The sequence below is a fragment of the Acanthopagrus latus genome, chromosome 2 (genome assembly GCF_904848185.1).
Source record: "Acanthopagrus latus isolate v.2019 chromosome 2, fAcaLat1.1, whole genome shotgun sequence".
NCBI lineage: Eukaryota > Metazoa > Chordata > Actinopteri > Spariformes > Sparidae > Acanthopagrus > Acanthopagrus latus.
This window is the reverse complement of record NC_051040.1, coordinates 3963654-3981401: the sequence shown is the minus strand read 5'-3', so window position 1 is coordinate 3981401 and position 17748 is coordinate 3963654. Positions and strand designations below refer to the sequence as shown.

Genomic DNA, 17748 nt, shown 5'->3' with positions numbered 1-17748 from the left:
TCTTACTCTTCTCAATAAAACATTAGAGTTTGTGAAATACTGCATGCATGAATCACAATAAAGCTGTTGTGTCTGATTGGTAGTCTATGTTGCGGGGGAGAGGAGGCTGTTACAAGCACACGTTCTATGGTATTGAGTCCCACCGCTGCATGGAGACGACCCCCAGCCTCGCCTGTGCTAACAAGTGTGTCTTCTGTTGGAGGTACGTGCCTGAGGGATAAAGCCAGAATCTTTGACTTATTAATGAACAAGGCCAAGTACCTCTGCTAACTCATTAACCTCGGTTGAACAAAAACAACTGATGCTGTCTTCACCACACATCCAGGGTACCTTTCTCTTCCTCTACACCTTACCTTAGTTAGTCTAGCTGTCATTGAGCGATGATCTCTTTGTGTCAAGCAAGTAATTGATTTACGTGCAGGAGACTAACGGCCAGGATAACTGTGAGGCCTAAAGGTGGACACTGATTCATTGTGACATTAGTGCGAGACGGGCCCGTTCACTCCCCTCAAGTTCCATTTGAAAAGGTGACTGTGTTGAGCACTGAAAGGTCGCTGTCAGAATGTGCTGCGGTGAGCTGCTTCCCTGTCACCGCAGATATGCCAGTGTCTCTTAAGGCAGAAATGTGGGATGACAGGAAATAAGCAGTTTCAGGTCCTAGATGTATTGTTGCAGCTGCCCTCTCCATCCACCTCTTTCTATCGCAACAGGTGGAATAAGACTTGATGTGTGAGGCCAGCATGTGTGGAGTGAGTGTGTGCATATGCATGCGACAAACCGACAGTTTTGTAATTCCCTCAGGATTTGTTGTTGCACCTAGACATCACACTTACAGAGTCAGAGGGTGTTATTAACACCTAAAGGAGGTGCGATCTTTTACAGAAGGATGCACTCATTCACTTCAGGTTTTTTGTAGTGTGAGGATATGCATTAGCCTTCATTATGCACTTTCAGTTTGTGAATAAACTTGTTTTGGTCTTGACATTTGTCACATTGTTAGAAGGATGCTCCTGTCAATCCAGTGAAATAACTGTTATTTGTGTCAAGTCTAATGGCCTGAATCTATCTAAATCTAAGTAACGCCTTGGAGTGATACTATCTGTCAGTCAAGAGCTCCAGTAGGCAGTAAACAAGTGGTATCTTCAGTGTGTCAATGTGTCTGCTGTTATTACCTACCTGTTCTTCTGTGTGCCCCACCGACAGACATCACACCAATCCTGTGGGCACAGAGTGGCGCTGGAAAATGGATCCTGCTGAAAAAATCCTGCAGGACTCTCTGGAGAAGCATCAGAACATGATCCGACAGTTCAGAGGTTGGTCCTTAAGCGGGTCACACGTGCAGACAAGGACGATACTACACATCCATTGTTTAGAAAATAAAATGTATGGCAAATCCTTACATTTAAGAAGCTGGAACATTTTCCCGGAACAAAATAACTGAAATGATTAATCAGCTTTAAAAAAAAAGTTGTCAACTGATATTCTTTGATTTGACTAATCATTGAATCAACTCATAGTTTCACCTGAGACGTGAGTGTTCTCTCCTTTTCTATCTCCTTCTCTGACTTTCTCCAGCAGACTGTCGATCCATCAGCTACACCGTTGAGCTCACATCATGCATTATATTCCTTGTCAAAATAAACACTGGACTCTGTAGCGCACATCTGCACATTTTGCCTCCTTATGAGCTTCAATTTACCGCTCATGACTTCTTGTAACCTCCAGTGTAATGAAGCACAGTGAAGATCAAATCGCTGATGTTCTGTCAGCTGTTGCACCACAACCTGTCTGCACCACCTCATCAATCACTTCTCAGCATAAACACACACACAAACTTTCCCCATCTGGTGCATTATTTGTGAAAACTTGACTCTCTTTATTTTCTCCAAACTTTTACTCACAACATTTGAGCTTAAACTGCACTCAGGGTTCTATAGAAAATGAGCTCAATTGGAATTACAGCATGTTATTGTTTATAGTGCAAGAATCTGCCCACTGTCCCCACATTTTCGGCTCCATTTGTGCTACTTGTGTTAATATTATTGGCATTTCGGACTTAATTTCTCTGGCGGCCTCCGGTATTGGCTGAGGATGGCTGGTTGGACGCCCAAAGCTCAGTCAAAACTGAATTTAGTGATCATCCTGTCAGTCCTCCCTAAGCAGATTTTCTTAGAGAGGTTTTGATAAATGTTGTCAAAACATGGTGCTGACACATTAATCAGACATTTATGAAGGCAAACAAGTATTGGTTGGCTTGTGTTCCAGATAGATTTAAAGGTTTTAAACAAGATCTTTGCTGTTGATGGATTGTGGGGAAATTCAGGCATCGGTACGTTTTTCACTTAAAAGATTTGTAAATGAATGTCTTTGCAAGGTATTGTGAGGAATTTGATAGCGATGGTTCCACGTTTCTTGCTTTCTATGATCATAAGTCCAAAAGTCAACTTACAGTGATATGATATAGAGAATCAACAACTTCTCACAGCAGCTGTAACATGTAAATTCGATATATTTACCTGTTGATCTAGTTTTTTTGTCAGTTGACTGATCATTCCAGCACACGATGTTTTTTTCTTCAACTGTGTGTTTGTGTTCGTGTTGTGACCTGTTACAGAAAGTTACAGATATTTATTTCATCACCATATTTTAGAAGACAATGAATCACATTCAAACAATTGGCAAAAATGAGTTTTCTCCTCCTCAGTACTGTTTGTCTTTTGAGCCTCTTTCACTGCAGCATCAGTTGCAAGTACAGCAATAAGCTCTTGCATCGCCCCCCTCTAAACTTCATCCTGTTCATTATTTAACAGGTTATGCTGCATAGTTAACACTTGGTTTTTTGTGGCATGACTCTGGCTGTGCAGCCTGTCGAGACTTGGAACAGATTTAGCCTGCAGATCCCTGTCGGCACAGACACACACACACACACACACAACACACACAAGCACACAAAGACTGTTCTCAAGCCCAATCTCAATTTGTCTTCTTTTCAGTTAATCTTATTGTTTATTTCTTTTTGTGTTTTTTGCGTAACTCAAACTGAAACCAGCAGCCGGTACCTACAGTACTCTGATGTAAAAAAAAAAAAGATTAAATAGCTGACATATATGAAAGTACCTTCAGCCCCTATATTCATACAGCCTGGTTTGATTCTGCAACCTCACAGTCAGACGGCTGCCTCTCCAACCTCAAAGCCACTGCTGATCCCATTATAAAACAGAGAAGCAGTTGTACTCAGGAAATGACACAGATGCCAAATGCTAAAAGCTTATGAGACGTATCTTCTTCAAAGGGCTACTTTTTTTATATAGCTAATATCATTCTCAGAGCAGTCATTCATGATGTTTCACAATGCGTGTCATCACAGTAGATGTCATTTCCTGATGTGATTGTAATGGAACAATAGGACACATAAGCTAATGTTGACAGTAAGCTGCTTCTAAGTTCACTTGGCATTAAAAAAAACAACACATTGTCGCAAAAAGGATTATGGTTTCATTGTTTTGTGCATAAGATAACAAAACATACATTTTCAGCTAGGCTTTGCAACTCCAATTAGAAACAAGCTAGAGCACTTTGAACCATAATTTTCTTTCCAGTCGCACTATAAAATCACATTCGGCAGCCGTCATCTCCTTTTACCATTGACAGAGGTACATTTTTATGACATCTAGCACAATGAGCTATCCAGACAATGTCTCTGAAAACCCACGGTGTGATTAAGCTTTCTGCTCTGACTCCCCGATGATCTGCTGCTTAAAAGGTCTCATCAATTAGCAGCTTTAAACATCCATCAGCTGTTTATAATGAGCAGGTAATAGTCATCATTTAAATGTGGAAAACATGTTGTTATTGTGCTGCCGGAGACAGAAACTTGGTTTATTTTGGGATATAACACTGTTAATTTGATTATTTTAAACTATAAAACAATAGAACTCACAAGGCAGTACATTTGCATGCAAGTCATTGCATAAATTAAATATTCTGCTCTGTGATTTTTTTTTTTTTTTTTTTTCTAACCCTAACCCTAACACACTTACATTTTTAAAAATGACTCACTCCAGTCAGTCATGCATACTGTACTTCTGCACTACACCCTTCCATCCAAGCACAGATGACCTGGTTTAATATTAAAAAGCAAATGCATCGAGCAGACACCAAACAAAGTTGTGAAGTGAATTTCCTGAATTGCACATCTTGGGCAACTGTATGAGGAGAAAAATGCATCAGACTACAGGATAATGACTAAACCATCTCCTGTGAGTATCGGTGTCAAACCAAAGGTGAAGCAGGTGAAGGTCAGACGACACTGAAGGTCTTTGATTCCTTAACGATCATTACACAGCTTGTATCAGCACCCTACGTTCTCGCTGACAGACTCTGTATCCGAGCGATCCACCTCAGAAAAGAGCACCCCTCACCCTCCCAAAGGACCTCCGGGGAGGTTAGAATATAATGGGATTTCACATCACTAATACCAAAAGATGTATACTTTTAATGAGGTTTCTCACACTTGTCTTAACACACTTGCACCGTCCTCCTCAGCTGGTTGTTATGAGCACAGTTAAGTGGGATTTCTCCTGAGGGACAGTTTGGTGTCTTTGTGGCTGTTGTTGGGTGTAATTTGTCCTTGAAAGATAGATGGCAGAGTAACAGCTGATTTTTCTCTGTTTCATCCGTAGAAAACGCTGCAAATGTATCAATAATTCAGAGACGGTTTTATAAAGTTTGTGAAGGCAACAGTCCAAAGTCTTATTTGATTAAGATTCACTGCATGTACTCTTAAATTAACTGGCAGCTGCTGTAGCTTCAGTAATATCACATTAAATCCCCATGACAGAGTGTGAAACTTTTCCCCTCAAGCTTTTACTGTTTGTTTATTTTCCTGCCTCCATCAAATCCTATACTTTATACTGTGGGCAGAAAGCAGGCTAATATGCTTATATATTGCTTCTTGTATGTTTACTTGACACTCTGTACCTGCCCACCCCCTCTAAATCCCAAAAGATGTGCATATTCAAATGAAGATGCACCTCATTTCTCTGCTCCTTGTTGGTTAAATGTCCCAGGTGGGTTTTTTTTTCATTAATCTAACTTTGCTTGGCAGAGGAAATCAGTGTTATTTACTGCAACATTTAATGCCTAAGGCTGAGGTTTAAACTGTGTTTTGATGAGGCGGTTACCTCCGGGACTGAAAAATGAACCCGGTGCAGAAGTGCCACAAACATTTCCTGCAGTTCCTCAAATGGCCACTTGAGGCTCCAACAGTGAGTCAATCCCCGTAATTGAAATGTCAAACTTTATAGTAGAAATAATCATGTTTACAGCCGAGTATAAAACACGGTTTTGGTCTCTAAAGCTAATTTTCCTCTTCATTAAAACTCTACAGGAGATGGAATATTTGTATAACTTAAGTTATATCAAAGCATAAAATTTAATTAAGGGTGTGGCCGCTTTGAGTCACAGCAAACGCTAGCTGTCCAATCAGGCTTCATTTGGCCCACTCATCTCCACCCATGCTGCACCTCTTTGCCCAGTTTTAGATTAGCCAGGAGTCGGGCGGAGTCGAGGACGGCCAAATCCACCATGTCGTTCTTCTCACTCGTAATGTGTTTAATGCTTCTTGGTTGTCTTCTCAACTGTAACTCAGTTGTTTTCCTTTTTATTGTATTTAATGATCTTCTAGCTGTAGTTATTTAAACTTTATAACAGTTATCCTTCATACTCAGGAAGTTGCGCTGAGCATATTTTTACAGCACCCTGTAGTCTTCTGCTTCACTGAACATAGGGAGAGTCCAAGACCACCCACTGGAAAGAGAGAGAGGGGGAGTGGAAGAGAGATGATGAACTGGGCTTTAAGCCCATTTCTCAAAGCTCAAACTTTTACTGTTTCTCCTTTCTTCCTTTCTCCTCTCCCCATTTTTCAGCAGCACCACATGTCTCATTTCTGCCTTTTTGGGTTGTATGCAGTTGCTCAGTTTGACCTCAGTTCAAAGTCTGACCTCATGCTGTTCGCCCTCGCGTTGCTCTTAAACTTTGCGGTGCTTTGATTTATGCCTCCAGATGTGAGGCTCCTTATTTTATCGTTGGGAGACATTGATTAAGTCAAAAGGTGGAGCTGACTCCAGAACCTCTCTCACTCCAGGTGTCCCCGGAGTGAAGCCAGAGAGATACGAGGAGGGCTTGGCGGTCAAACACTGTGCACTCTCCCTGGTGGGTGAGCCAATCATGTACCCCGAAATCAACACTTTCATCCGCCTTCTCCACTCCCACCACATCTCCAGTTTCCTGGTCACCAATGCACAGTTTCCACAGGAAATCAGGTACGGGCAAAACAAGACGCACGCAAACACACCTTGCTTGTGTGGATGTTGCTATTTCTTCTCTGCTCTCAAAATATCCATTCCAGCCAACCTGTTTTGGCAAAGTATGATTCAGTGATATATTTTTATTCACTGCCATTCGCAAGCTCTTTTCTTTGAAGTCTCAGAGGATGAATTGGAAAGTAGGGAGTGTGAGTGTGTCTTAGGCTCTGAGCAAGTAGATTATTCCATAGCGGGAAGGATCAAAGGTTCAGCCTCCACAAGTGCTCTGTGTGTTCTTAACAATGAGGATACAATGCTGTTGAATTGAGCTGTTTATTGTATTGGAACATAAATAATCAGCAGTACTTTGTTGAGCTAAATTAAACTTTTAGAGCTGCGAGCAGCACAAACAAAGTCACAGTAATTTATTAGGCAGGCTCCATAAGTAGTTCTAATTACCTGCTAATGATTTAATTTATGATCATTTCACACCTGAGGGTACTTCTTCTTCTTCTTCTTCTCCTCTTCTGTATTTATCGGTGGATCTCGAACCAGTTTTTAAGGTGCCATCAGCCACCTACTGTATCAGAGTTTGCAAATGCTCCTGTTTAGTCAATGAGAGCAACTTGGCTTCATATTACTGACTCTGTTTAATGATAGAATTTCACTGATACCAATTGATATTCAATAATATACAAGTTTCCCAATATTGGGCAGATAATGTATCAGTCCGATACACATGACAAGTTTTCTGTCTGCATGACCGGATGCCACAGAAGAGAAGGGAGAAGTTGGGGGTCTACAGAGGGTCTGTAGCTGATGCCACAGATGCTACAACCATTCTTTTTGCCGCATTGTATATCGTGTCCCAGCTAGAAGAGTTTTGGTATTCAGGTTCTGCATTGATTTTTCTTTGACAGAGGGGTTCAACACAGGGTCAGGTCCTAGAGGCATGCGCCTTATGCACCTACAGAAACAGTGTGAAAAATTTATAAAAGACAGCACCACCTCAGATTGCTTTATTTGCAACAGATCAACAATGCACACACACACAAACACACACACAAAGTTTTGTGTCTGAGGAGGAAGCGCACTGAATTGACCTCAGAGTGTCATTATTCTCTGCGTTATGGCTTCTATTCAGCACGCTGTCAGCTCAACACTGAGCTGTTACCTCTCTGACATCCCTTTTTGTGTAGAAAATAAAAAAATAAATGGAGCCCTTTTCCATTATAAGTACAGTAAAAACAGCGTGAAGTGAAATAGGAACTCGCCCAAAAACTGAAAATCTATCTCCGGTTACTTGTTTTTGAAAGATCAGCAGTTTCATATATCAAATTTTAATGTGTGTTTTCATTTTACGGAGTCATTCACTTCCACATGAAGAAGGAACTTATACTACTACTACTGCTTATTATCATAATAATATTTGTTTCATGTATATTCTCATATATATCAGGAAGCACATTGACGACAAGTATATCGTCTGTATCTCAAAAGGCTAAATTTGGTTTTTACTCTCTCAAATCCTTTGTCATCAATATTTTTCCATATAACTTTAGTATACAGTTACTGATTTCTCAAACAACGTAGACTCTAGAGGCTGTATGTTGTCAACCTGTTTGAAATGAACGCTATGTTTATCCTGGTTTCTGCCCTTTGACTCTCAAATCTACAGACATCACTCAGTCCAGAAGCCTTGGAAGTTGTCATCAAGACACACACCGACAGTATGGGCGATATTTCAGCTAACTTAGCTGTCACACGCTGACATGTCATACACTCATTGAGTAGGTCAAAGGCAAGGACAACAGCCATCAGCCAGTTTGGCTGAGCAGCTCATCGAGTGTCTCCTACAGCTCTGCTTTGATAAGGGGAGATATTTTTCTCCAGAAACACTGTGTTTCCTGGATTTGCTCATTTAGGTTGTTGGTTTGGAGTTTTGCATCCTTACATAATTGCCGCTCTTATCTAAAGACACATGAAAGGGTATTGCCCTTCATGTTTAAGTAGACTCTTTCACACTGTTTTTGGTAGTGCTGCTCTGGTGCCTTCTGCCTCCCTCACAGATTGTGTCAGAGTGCAGTAACACACAAATAAGTTGATGTCTCCCCTCATTCATTATTGATGAGAGGCACTCCGAGTTTTTCCTACAGCTTCTCCTTCTCCGCGCCCTTAAATTTGCTTTCATCCGGCTATGCAACAAATTTGCTGCATTTAGCACAACTGCAGCGAGTGTTTGACCTCATGTTGTTGTGCATATATTATTGTACCATCATTGTATAAGAAGTATATACTGAGTGGAGCTGAGCGACAGGTCTGTGTTCAGTCCAGATGTTTTCTGTTGTGTCTCAGACTGAAGAGGTACAACAGCTTGATTCAAGAGCTGATAAAACACACTTGTGTTCATAGGAGCCTCTCTACTGAGGGAGACAGAGACTCAAGTAAAACATTTATATATATTGCTTTTCTTCAAATGTTTTCAAATGCCCCCTGGGATTTGTACTACCTTTCTCTCTCAAATTGGGTCATTCTTATCCTCATGTCTCTGCCGTTTCTTTCTGTAATTTCCAGGAGCCTGGTGCCAGTTACCCAGCTGTATGTTAGTGTGGACGCCAGCACCAAAGACAGTCTGAAGAAGATTGACCGGCCACTTTTCAAGGACTTCTGGCCGCGCTTCCTGGACAGCCTCAGGGCTCTTGGAGAGAAGGTAAGCTGCCCACAGAGCAGGTTTGGTTTTGAGAGAGAGAGAGAGAGAGAGAGATTCTAATAATGTGAAAACAATTTCTACACAGTTGCAAAAAAAAAGGTTACATTTGGCTTCACAATCAAATGATAATAATTTTAGAAATTATTATATTACTCATCTTCCGTGACTAATCTAGAAGAGAAGGATAGTCTGCATGCACAGCCAACCACCAATCAAAATCATTGTTCATCAGTTTGTCAAATAAAGCAGGGCGATCTTGGTTGTTTGGTAAAATTAATTAATTGTCCCCTGGAAAACTTGATCCACTTTTAACTACTTGTATTCATTTTGTTTGATACATGTTATGGTTATTGTCTTCTTCTACTTTGTCTTCTTCGTCTTCATCTTCGTCTTCTTCTTCTTCTTCTTCCACTTGCCTGATCTTCAGAATCTGTATATCTGGAAAAGAAAAATTTCCAGAACATTGATCCAGCAAATATCACATGATTGCTGTCAGTGAAATATAAATCAAAATACAATACATTTTAGTATCTTTTGTGTTCATCTGTTTTACCAGATAAATTAATGAGGGAAGCTTCTGCCAGCACATTCATACTCCTAAGCCACATGGCATCCTGGGAGTTTTCTCACCAGTTCTCACCATTTTCTGTCATCACCTTTACTTCAAACTGAGACGTGCGAGAGGATTGAACACGCTGCAAGTTATGACCCCTGCGTTCATATTCAGCTGCTGTTTATCTTGCTGTATCATGAGGGCAGATATAAAGGAAAAGTATACACATATTGGTATCCTACATTAAACTCAACATCAAATGTTTCATTATGAAATAGATAATTGGAGCCTAGATGAAGGTGATTTCTTTGACATCTGAAGATTTGATAGCAGGCCGGAGGTGAATTAATAACGACCTTCAGTTTCCAGTTCCTGATTTTACCCACACTCGAAAGCATCATCCTGACATTGCTGTGGCTTTTCTCCTCTAATCGAAATTGTTTTTGTCATGGTTTGTTGTTCTCTCGGCTCACAGAGAAATGCCCAGAGTTTGTCTGCGAGATTGTTTCGTATATAGTCCTTGATAAGAGTGTCTTATTTAAATACTTGTCAGATGCACCAAGAACAAAACAATCAGACTCAAATCTCGGGATGGAGGGAGTTTATATCTTCTCCGCACCCTCGGGGGATTGGTGACAGGAAATGTTTTGTTGTTATTAATCTTTGGAATAGAAAAGAAACTTTGTCCATAGTGCTTTAAACTTTCAAACTATTCTGTCTCAGCCTGCCATGAAAATGCACTGAAGCTCTACAACAATTGAAGGTCTCGACAACACGCTCATTCCTTGGAAAGCCGTGACTAGAAATATGCTGCGTTGATTATTTCAACAAAAGTAATGTCTTATCACCAACGCAGGATGAGACAGATTCTTACCTCTTGTGCAGATTCATCTATTTTTGTTTTGAGTGAATCAGAGCAGCTGATGTCTGATTGAGTCCTCTCAGAAAACGCTGAGGTTTCCTCTCTATGTACTGACAGCAAGATGCCAATGAATTATAGACTGTTCAAACCTTTAACACTTTACTCAAGTGGGGAAAGGTGTCTTAGTATTGATTTCTGAACCTTTTAACAGTCTGGCTCTATCAGAGCGTGTATAATGCTGCTGCTGCTGCCACCAGAAGAATGAAAACATCCGGTGGTGTTATTCTATTAAATGTGTGATCTGTGTCCAGATAACCTTGTAGCAGTTCCGAAAAGTGCGTCCTGTAACCTTGCACGCCTTTTCATCATTCGTGAGCAGAGGGAAAGTCTATTATCACAGTCTCCCTTCAGTCACCACACCCTCTGTGTAAATCGATTCGCTGTGTTAGTTTCCTAAAAAGCCAAAGTGAGGAAAAAATGGTGCTCTGGTGCGACGGGAAAATGACCTTGAGGGAGATCTGGGCTGTGAAGTCTGTGTGAAGATGGAGCCTCTATTACACCTCTCTGTAATGGACCAACTTCCTCTTGATTAATCCTTTTGCAAACAATGAGCAAATTCATTACCACTCAGTCTGAGGTGTTGGAGACTGCGCTGCTTGAGGCAAATCACTGGCGATGGATCATTGTGCTGTGATTGCATCTAGATCCCCATTTTCTCCACATGACAACAAGCAGATATCAGTGTGAGGTAGCAGCAGGAGTAGACAGAAGAACAGGAACATCTTTGGAATTAAATGAAAAATTAGCCCTGTGTTAGATGCTATAAATGTGAAGTAAGATATTTAATTTGCTGTCAGCACTTTTGTCAAGTCTGTGGTAGGTTTTGAGGTCATGACAGTGAGTCTTTCAGTCTCACTACTGATGTATTTCACTGCGTCGTGATAGATTTGCATGAGATGATGCTGAAGCAGTCATGATAATTTACGGTCGCGTCTGTGGTGGAGCATGGTTTGATCCCTGGCATGTTCAAGCAAAGTTAAAAATGAAATGGAAAGCCCTGGATGTGTTTTTTAGTGAATATTTTAGTAATGCTTTAAATATTAAAGTCAACATTTGCATAACAAACCCTTGAGTCAGTGAAGTTTTATACTTGAAAGACAACAGTGCATTAAAAAGACATTTGTGCACATATGTGGTTATTTACTTTATAGATTAATATGATTATGTTTGTCGCAGAAGGTTGCACTTTTGGTTGGTTGTTTTTGCTTCAGCCAGTGTGGCAATATGTTTTTTGCTGCGTGCAACTTTCCAAAAATAAACTCTCTGTTCCCCCCCCCCCCACCACCACCACCCCTGCTGCCTTCCTGTCTCCGCTCCATATTCCTAAGTCTCCATTTCATGGTGGGCTCTATCTCCATCCCTCCTGAGTGCTTATCCCTCTCTGTTCTCTGTTAGCCCTCCTGTTTTCCTCCACCTGGCCTCCCTGACAGTGCGCTGGGGGATTGATAGAGCTGTGCCTCTGTGTCAGATTTGGAATGGAGGCAGCTCACCTCCCTGCTTTCACTGGCCAATTATCCCCTCCCCTACTGGGCTGAAAGGACCGAGTGTTACAGATAACCTTCCAGTCGGAGAGGGAGAGACTGAGGAGATGAGGGAAGGGGTGCTCTCTCCGTTCCCATCGTCATTACCTGTTTCTTTTGTTATCGATTTCTCATGTCCTGTGTCCTTATCATTCCCCTTCTTCTTCTAACTTTTTTCCTGATCTTTATTTCTCTTCATCACATTCTCAGTAATCCTTCTCCTCCTGCTATACAGCAACAACAATGGCCTGAATCTGGACCATTGAACTGAGATCAAGGCTTTTTTTCAGTACTTTTATATACCCAGGGAAAGTTAGCTGAGCACAGATCGGATATTCTTGGCTCTGACCTTTAAGCCAAATCTGTATTTTTTAACTATCAGCCAAAACATAATCATAGTCTACGTCTATCATATCTTTTATTTATAAGTTTTTTTTTTCATTTACTAATTAAACCATCTTTACATTGCACAAAGAACGCATAGCAGGCTGACATTAACATGCTGAAACCTCGGTTCCCTCCCTGATCACTTGCTGAGAATACTGTTGTGTTTTAATACTTTTGGATGCCCATTAGGATATTTTTGACAGCTGGAAGAGTAAACAAAGTGTTGGAATTGTTATTTGGAAAATTGATGTATAGTAATATTATTCATGAAAAAAACGTCCCTACTGGCCCCTGATTTTTCAGATAAAATTGGGAAATGCATATGCAACATATGCTGCTCTGCTGCAACACAGCAGTTGTTGAGCATTAACAACCCCCCCCCACACACACACACACACACACACACACAATCTATGATTCAGACAGAGAGGAGGTGGCTGGCAGGACATCTGTGAGCTGCTGTGTTGCCCGTTGAGGACAGATGTCTGCGACAGCTAACTTCCCTGATCATTGGTTTATAATCAAAGACGAGAGGATAGCTTAACTGTGCTAGCACTTAAGAGACGTCATATTGAGCTATTTAATTTCGCAAACAAATTACAGTTTGAACTCCAGCAAGTGTGTTGTTTGGTTTTGCTCTGATGAGCTTTTACAGTTGAGATGATGATCGGACCACCACAGTGAAACCACTTAGTTTATGGCCGAACTCAGCGTTATGACTCTTTTATTTAATTCGTGTTTACAGTAGCACTGAAAAAACTGTGAATTCAGTTATAAAGAAGAGTCTTTTTCTAAAGTAGAGGAGTTTTCTCAAGGACAAAGTGTTGCACAAACAATTTGATTAACAAATAAATTGAATGTTTTTATCAAATATGATTCAACTAAGGGAATATATAAAGTTAGGTCTCCTATATTTGATACGCTGCACACTATCACTGCAACAATAACATGTTCCACTGATCCCTGACGCCTGTCTGTCCATCCAGAGACAGAGGACGGTGTACAGACTGACGCTGGTGAAGGCCTGGAACGTGGAGGAGATGCAGGCCTACTCGGAGCTCATCGCTTTGGGCCAGCCGGACTTCGTCGAGGTTAAGGTGCGTTCAGCAGTGCGGGCTTCATTTCTTCTTGTGTTCTCTGCTGTCACAATATTTGTATGTACTGAGCTAAATGAGCTTCAGCCTCAATCAGGGACTCAATGATGCACCTCTTCATTTATAGCTGCTCAGTCAGTTGGTATATCAACTTTTTTTTTAACTCTTTTAAAGCACTTTGTGTTTACGGTGCTGTTTTTTTATTATTACTGCATACACTACAACTCTATAGACCCCCTTTTAGCTTATGTTGCCTTTAAAAGTGAAATACTGTACTCGTAGTGAAATAGTTGGAAGAGGGACTTTGTTTCGATAATATATTCTGCCACCTTTACAGTAAAAACAACTGTACATGAATTTGCTCTCTTGTGCAGTTTACCCAGTGTTTCTTTTAAACAGAGCCTCGACTCTGTAAAATTCGGCCAACACAATTAATTGTCTCCTCCTCAGACTGCAGAGATAAGAGAGAGCCCTGACCTTTTGAAATCAAATAAAGTTGAGTCAGTTGTATTCCATTTTAATTTCACTGCAGGGGTGCAGGCTAATTGGTTTAAACAAGTGATCTGCTCATTTTTCCAGCCTCATTCCACCTTCCACACACACGAACACATGAATAAACAGGCTGCGATGCACCTCATCCACCACCTTGTGTGTCCCAGTACATGCTTCCCTCATCCTGAACATAATGCAGTAGAGGCAAAAGAGGAGAAAGGCTTCCCACAGGCAAAGTTGGCATTCATGATGCACCGTCTTCACAGGGGAACACCTCCACACGTCCTCTCATTCAGAATCCAGAGCACATCTCATTCTTGTGCTAACACAGTTCCATCACTGGCCACTTTTCCACTGGGATCCCACTTCTCACCGCTATTACTTTCTTTAAGGAGAGGCTTTCACAGCTGAACGGCCTCTTTCTGTGCAAAATGTGTAGGTTCTGTGTAACCGCTCACAGAACCTCACCTGGGAACTGCCCATTCAAAGGCACTTACGTGTTGGCCAGCAGCAGAAAGGAGTATTCAAGGATAAATCTCCTTATTCAAGGACACCTAAACTGTAGATAATGAGGGAGATTTTACAAATACAGTAAAGATTAAAAAAAAAAAAGACTGATTCATTAAAATTTTACTGAATATATGAATTTAACTAGGAAACATTTTTCTTCTTTCTTAAGCAGCAGACACAACCTGATTTTCCTTCCTCTCTCTGTATTATTTTCCCTCTGGTGCTGCAGAACGGTGCTGACGATGCAGAAATAAGTTTTTTTATACCACACACACACACACACACACACATTCGCACTAGAATTAGTTACGACCGAACTTACTTTGGTGAAAATGTGCATATGGGACTGCTGGAAGTAATAATGTTGTTGCTTGATTTAGGTGTTGACACTGTTTTCTCAAGCGAGTGAAACCCGTTTGAGCTCACAGTTCACACTGATAGAAATCATCAGATCAGGGTGACGCGTTTAACTGTTAACACTGTTTAATAACATTTGGTGACCATTTACTCCTGCATGTTATAAGGAGTAATTAGTTTTTGCTATGGATTTGACATCACTTGTGCACTTGAATTCCCAAACCGGCACTTTTATCATAAGATTCCCAACCGCCGTGTATTTGTTATGCACCATTTTCTATATCTAAATTAAATATTACATTTGAAGGGGCCTTGCTAAGCCGGGCTGCATCCTTGCAGCGCTGTAAGGATGCAGCCCGGCTTGGTGAGTTATTAGACAGCATACGAGCATACAAACCTTTAAAAATTATAGTGTAGGTTCAGAAACACACACAGATTGTGCAGAGATCAGATTCACACAGCCAGCAGTCTTTGTCAGGCCTGAAATATATTCAGTTCACTCTCTCCAAAGAGCTTATTTCCTCTCAGTAACTATCTTAGCATATTAATTACTTTGTCCTTTATTCTTTCATTTGTGACCTGGTCTTTGTTTCTCATGTCTCTGCACTGTTGTGTTGTGACACACCCATCCTCAACTCATCTCCCTCAACTTTCTTCTGTTCTCTCCCTCTGTCTCTTCTGCTCCTTGTGATCAGATTCTTTCTTCTACTCAAACTTGTCATGTGCTGTAAATGTCAAGGCATTTTATTTTATTTTTTTTGCCATCTGTGCAAAAATGGATTCGACCCAGCTGTGTGACAATTAAATGTTCCCCGTCTCCATCTCCTCGCTCTCTCTTTCCTCTACATTAAGCTAATCTTGTCTACTTACATGCTGTGTTTTATCGCTACTTGAGTAATCAACAACTGGCTTTATGATGAGGTTTATAATGTTAATGGGTGAGAAACGCACACTGAATCTTAAGTTGCCCCCCTGAGACGTGGCTGGCTGTTCTACTAAAGATTTTTCGTAGGAGTGTGCATTGATCCACTGCTGCGTGGCATTTCACCACATCAGAGGGAGCACAACACTAACAAGACAGCAGGGAGCATTGGATCGGGCAGGTAATATGGCTACCCATCAAATGTAGCTTTACACAGGAGCTAAGATGTTAATATAATTAAGCTGCACTCGCACTTTCCCACTTTGTTCATGTGCTGCTTCCTTTCATCGCACAACGAGAGAGAGCAGAGAACAAAATCAAAACAAATCAATTCTTGGCATTTTTCTTAACGCTGTGGAGGAAATGAAGATGGATAACAAGAAGCACACACACACACACACAGAGAAACACTGTAAACACCTTTATGGTCGATCAATGGATTCAACAATATAATAATCAGCTAATTGCGTGTCATTTATCAGTGCCCAGAATTATCCAGTTCACCAGTACAAATACTTCCTGCTGCCTTGTTTTTGCATCAGTGTGAAGTAGAGCTGCAATGGCTTATCGGTTAATCCATCAGTCAGTTAAAAGACAACTAATTGCAAACGTTTTTGATAATCGTGAACAGTTTCAGTCTTTTTTTTAGCAGTTTCATCTTGAATATGAGGATTTGCTGTTCTTTTGTGCAGTTTATGACGGCAAATGAAAAGTCTTTTGGTTTTGGACTGTTGTTTTATTTCTTTTTACACTAATAATCAGATTAATCTATAATGAAAATAATTATTACTTACTGTGAGGTGACTTAAAGCTGCTTAAAACACTCCACAGCAGAGATTACTGTTGGAATATTGAGCTGTATAATACTTACAGCGGCTTTGACCTTCTTTCATTATTTATTGGCTAAATTCAGAAATAGTTTTGAGATTATAAACGTTTACATTCATTTCAGCGCTCTCTTGGTAGAAGTTGTGACGGTGTGTTTAATTTTCACACTTTATACCCACCTTTGCCCTGGCATTTGTTCAATACTCCCAGTCCACAGTTGAGAATGACTAATGTCACTGTCTTTATATATTAAGTGTTTAATGTCGTCCAAGTCTGACCTTCAGGACTGTAAAAATCACAGAAGATTCTTCCTTTTAATCTGGACAATCAATTATTAACCCAGTCTCACTGGCACAGGTAAAGAGGTCGCTGTCAGGGTGAACCCTCCTTCTTTCTTATCTCCTTCTCGTCTTTCCTCCCTAAATTATCTCCACTGTGTCTCTCTCTTATCTCTTTGCTCCTCACTTTCCTCCTCCTGCCTCCGAGCAGTTTACTGTATCTTCCTTCACTGAACGGATGAGCCCCTCTTGCTGCTGAGCCTTTGGCCAGCTATCGACTTGAGCATCATGAGCTCAGTAATTAGTGCGTCCCAGGATGAACTGGTGACAGTATGATGGAGTGAGAGGCTCTTTCATATCACCAGCTCTCAAATAAGCCCTCGCTGCTGACTGATGGGAGACGGGGGTGTCACCAACAGGTCTATTTTAAAAGTACGCCGCCCCCTTCAAATGCTCAGAGTTACCTGCTGCAGAATCATGATTGTGTACACTTAGATGGCTGCGAGGAGTGCTTCGTATTTAAGATGAAATCAGCAGGTGTGTTGTTTATGCAAAGGTTTCCTAAAATGTTTAGAGCCCAATCTGTTATTATAGTCCAGGTTCACTTTTGCCTTGACAGACTGGAAAATAACTCATAATCGAAGCATGATTTGGGGAGAAAACAACACTGTGGGGACATCGACTGAATATGATTTTTAATGATTTAATTCTTCTTTTCTTTTTCTGTTTGGGGCCAATATTAATTCAACTAGAATAATACATTTGGTGTCCTATTTTGGCAATTTTTATCTGTGTAAAAGAAGCCATTAGGAAAGAAAGAAGAAAAACATCAGTATAACGGGTGATTCCAAACATTTGAAAGGGTATATA

General features: G+C 40.8%; 1 protein-coding gene across 1 annotated transcript in view; it reads left to right on the top strand.

Annotated features, from left to right (window-relative positions):
* tyw1 (tRNA-yW synthesizing protein 1 homolog (S. cerevisiae)) overlaps positions 1 to 17748 on the top strand; it is a 45338-nt gene that overhangs the window by 15862 nt on the left and 11728 nt on the right. Inside the window, exons 10-14 of the mRNA XM_037071714.1 lie at positions 84 to 202; positions 1204 to 1313; positions 6146 to 6323; positions 8880 to 9015; positions 13384 to 13494. Coding sequence (XP_036927609.1) covers positions 84 to 202; positions 1204 to 1313; positions 6146 to 6323; positions 8880 to 9015; positions 13384 to 13494 — 654 coding nt within the window. The remainder of the gene's footprint in view (positions 1 to 83; positions 203 to 1203; positions 1314 to 6145; positions 6324 to 8879; positions 9016 to 13383; positions 13495 to 17748) is intronic.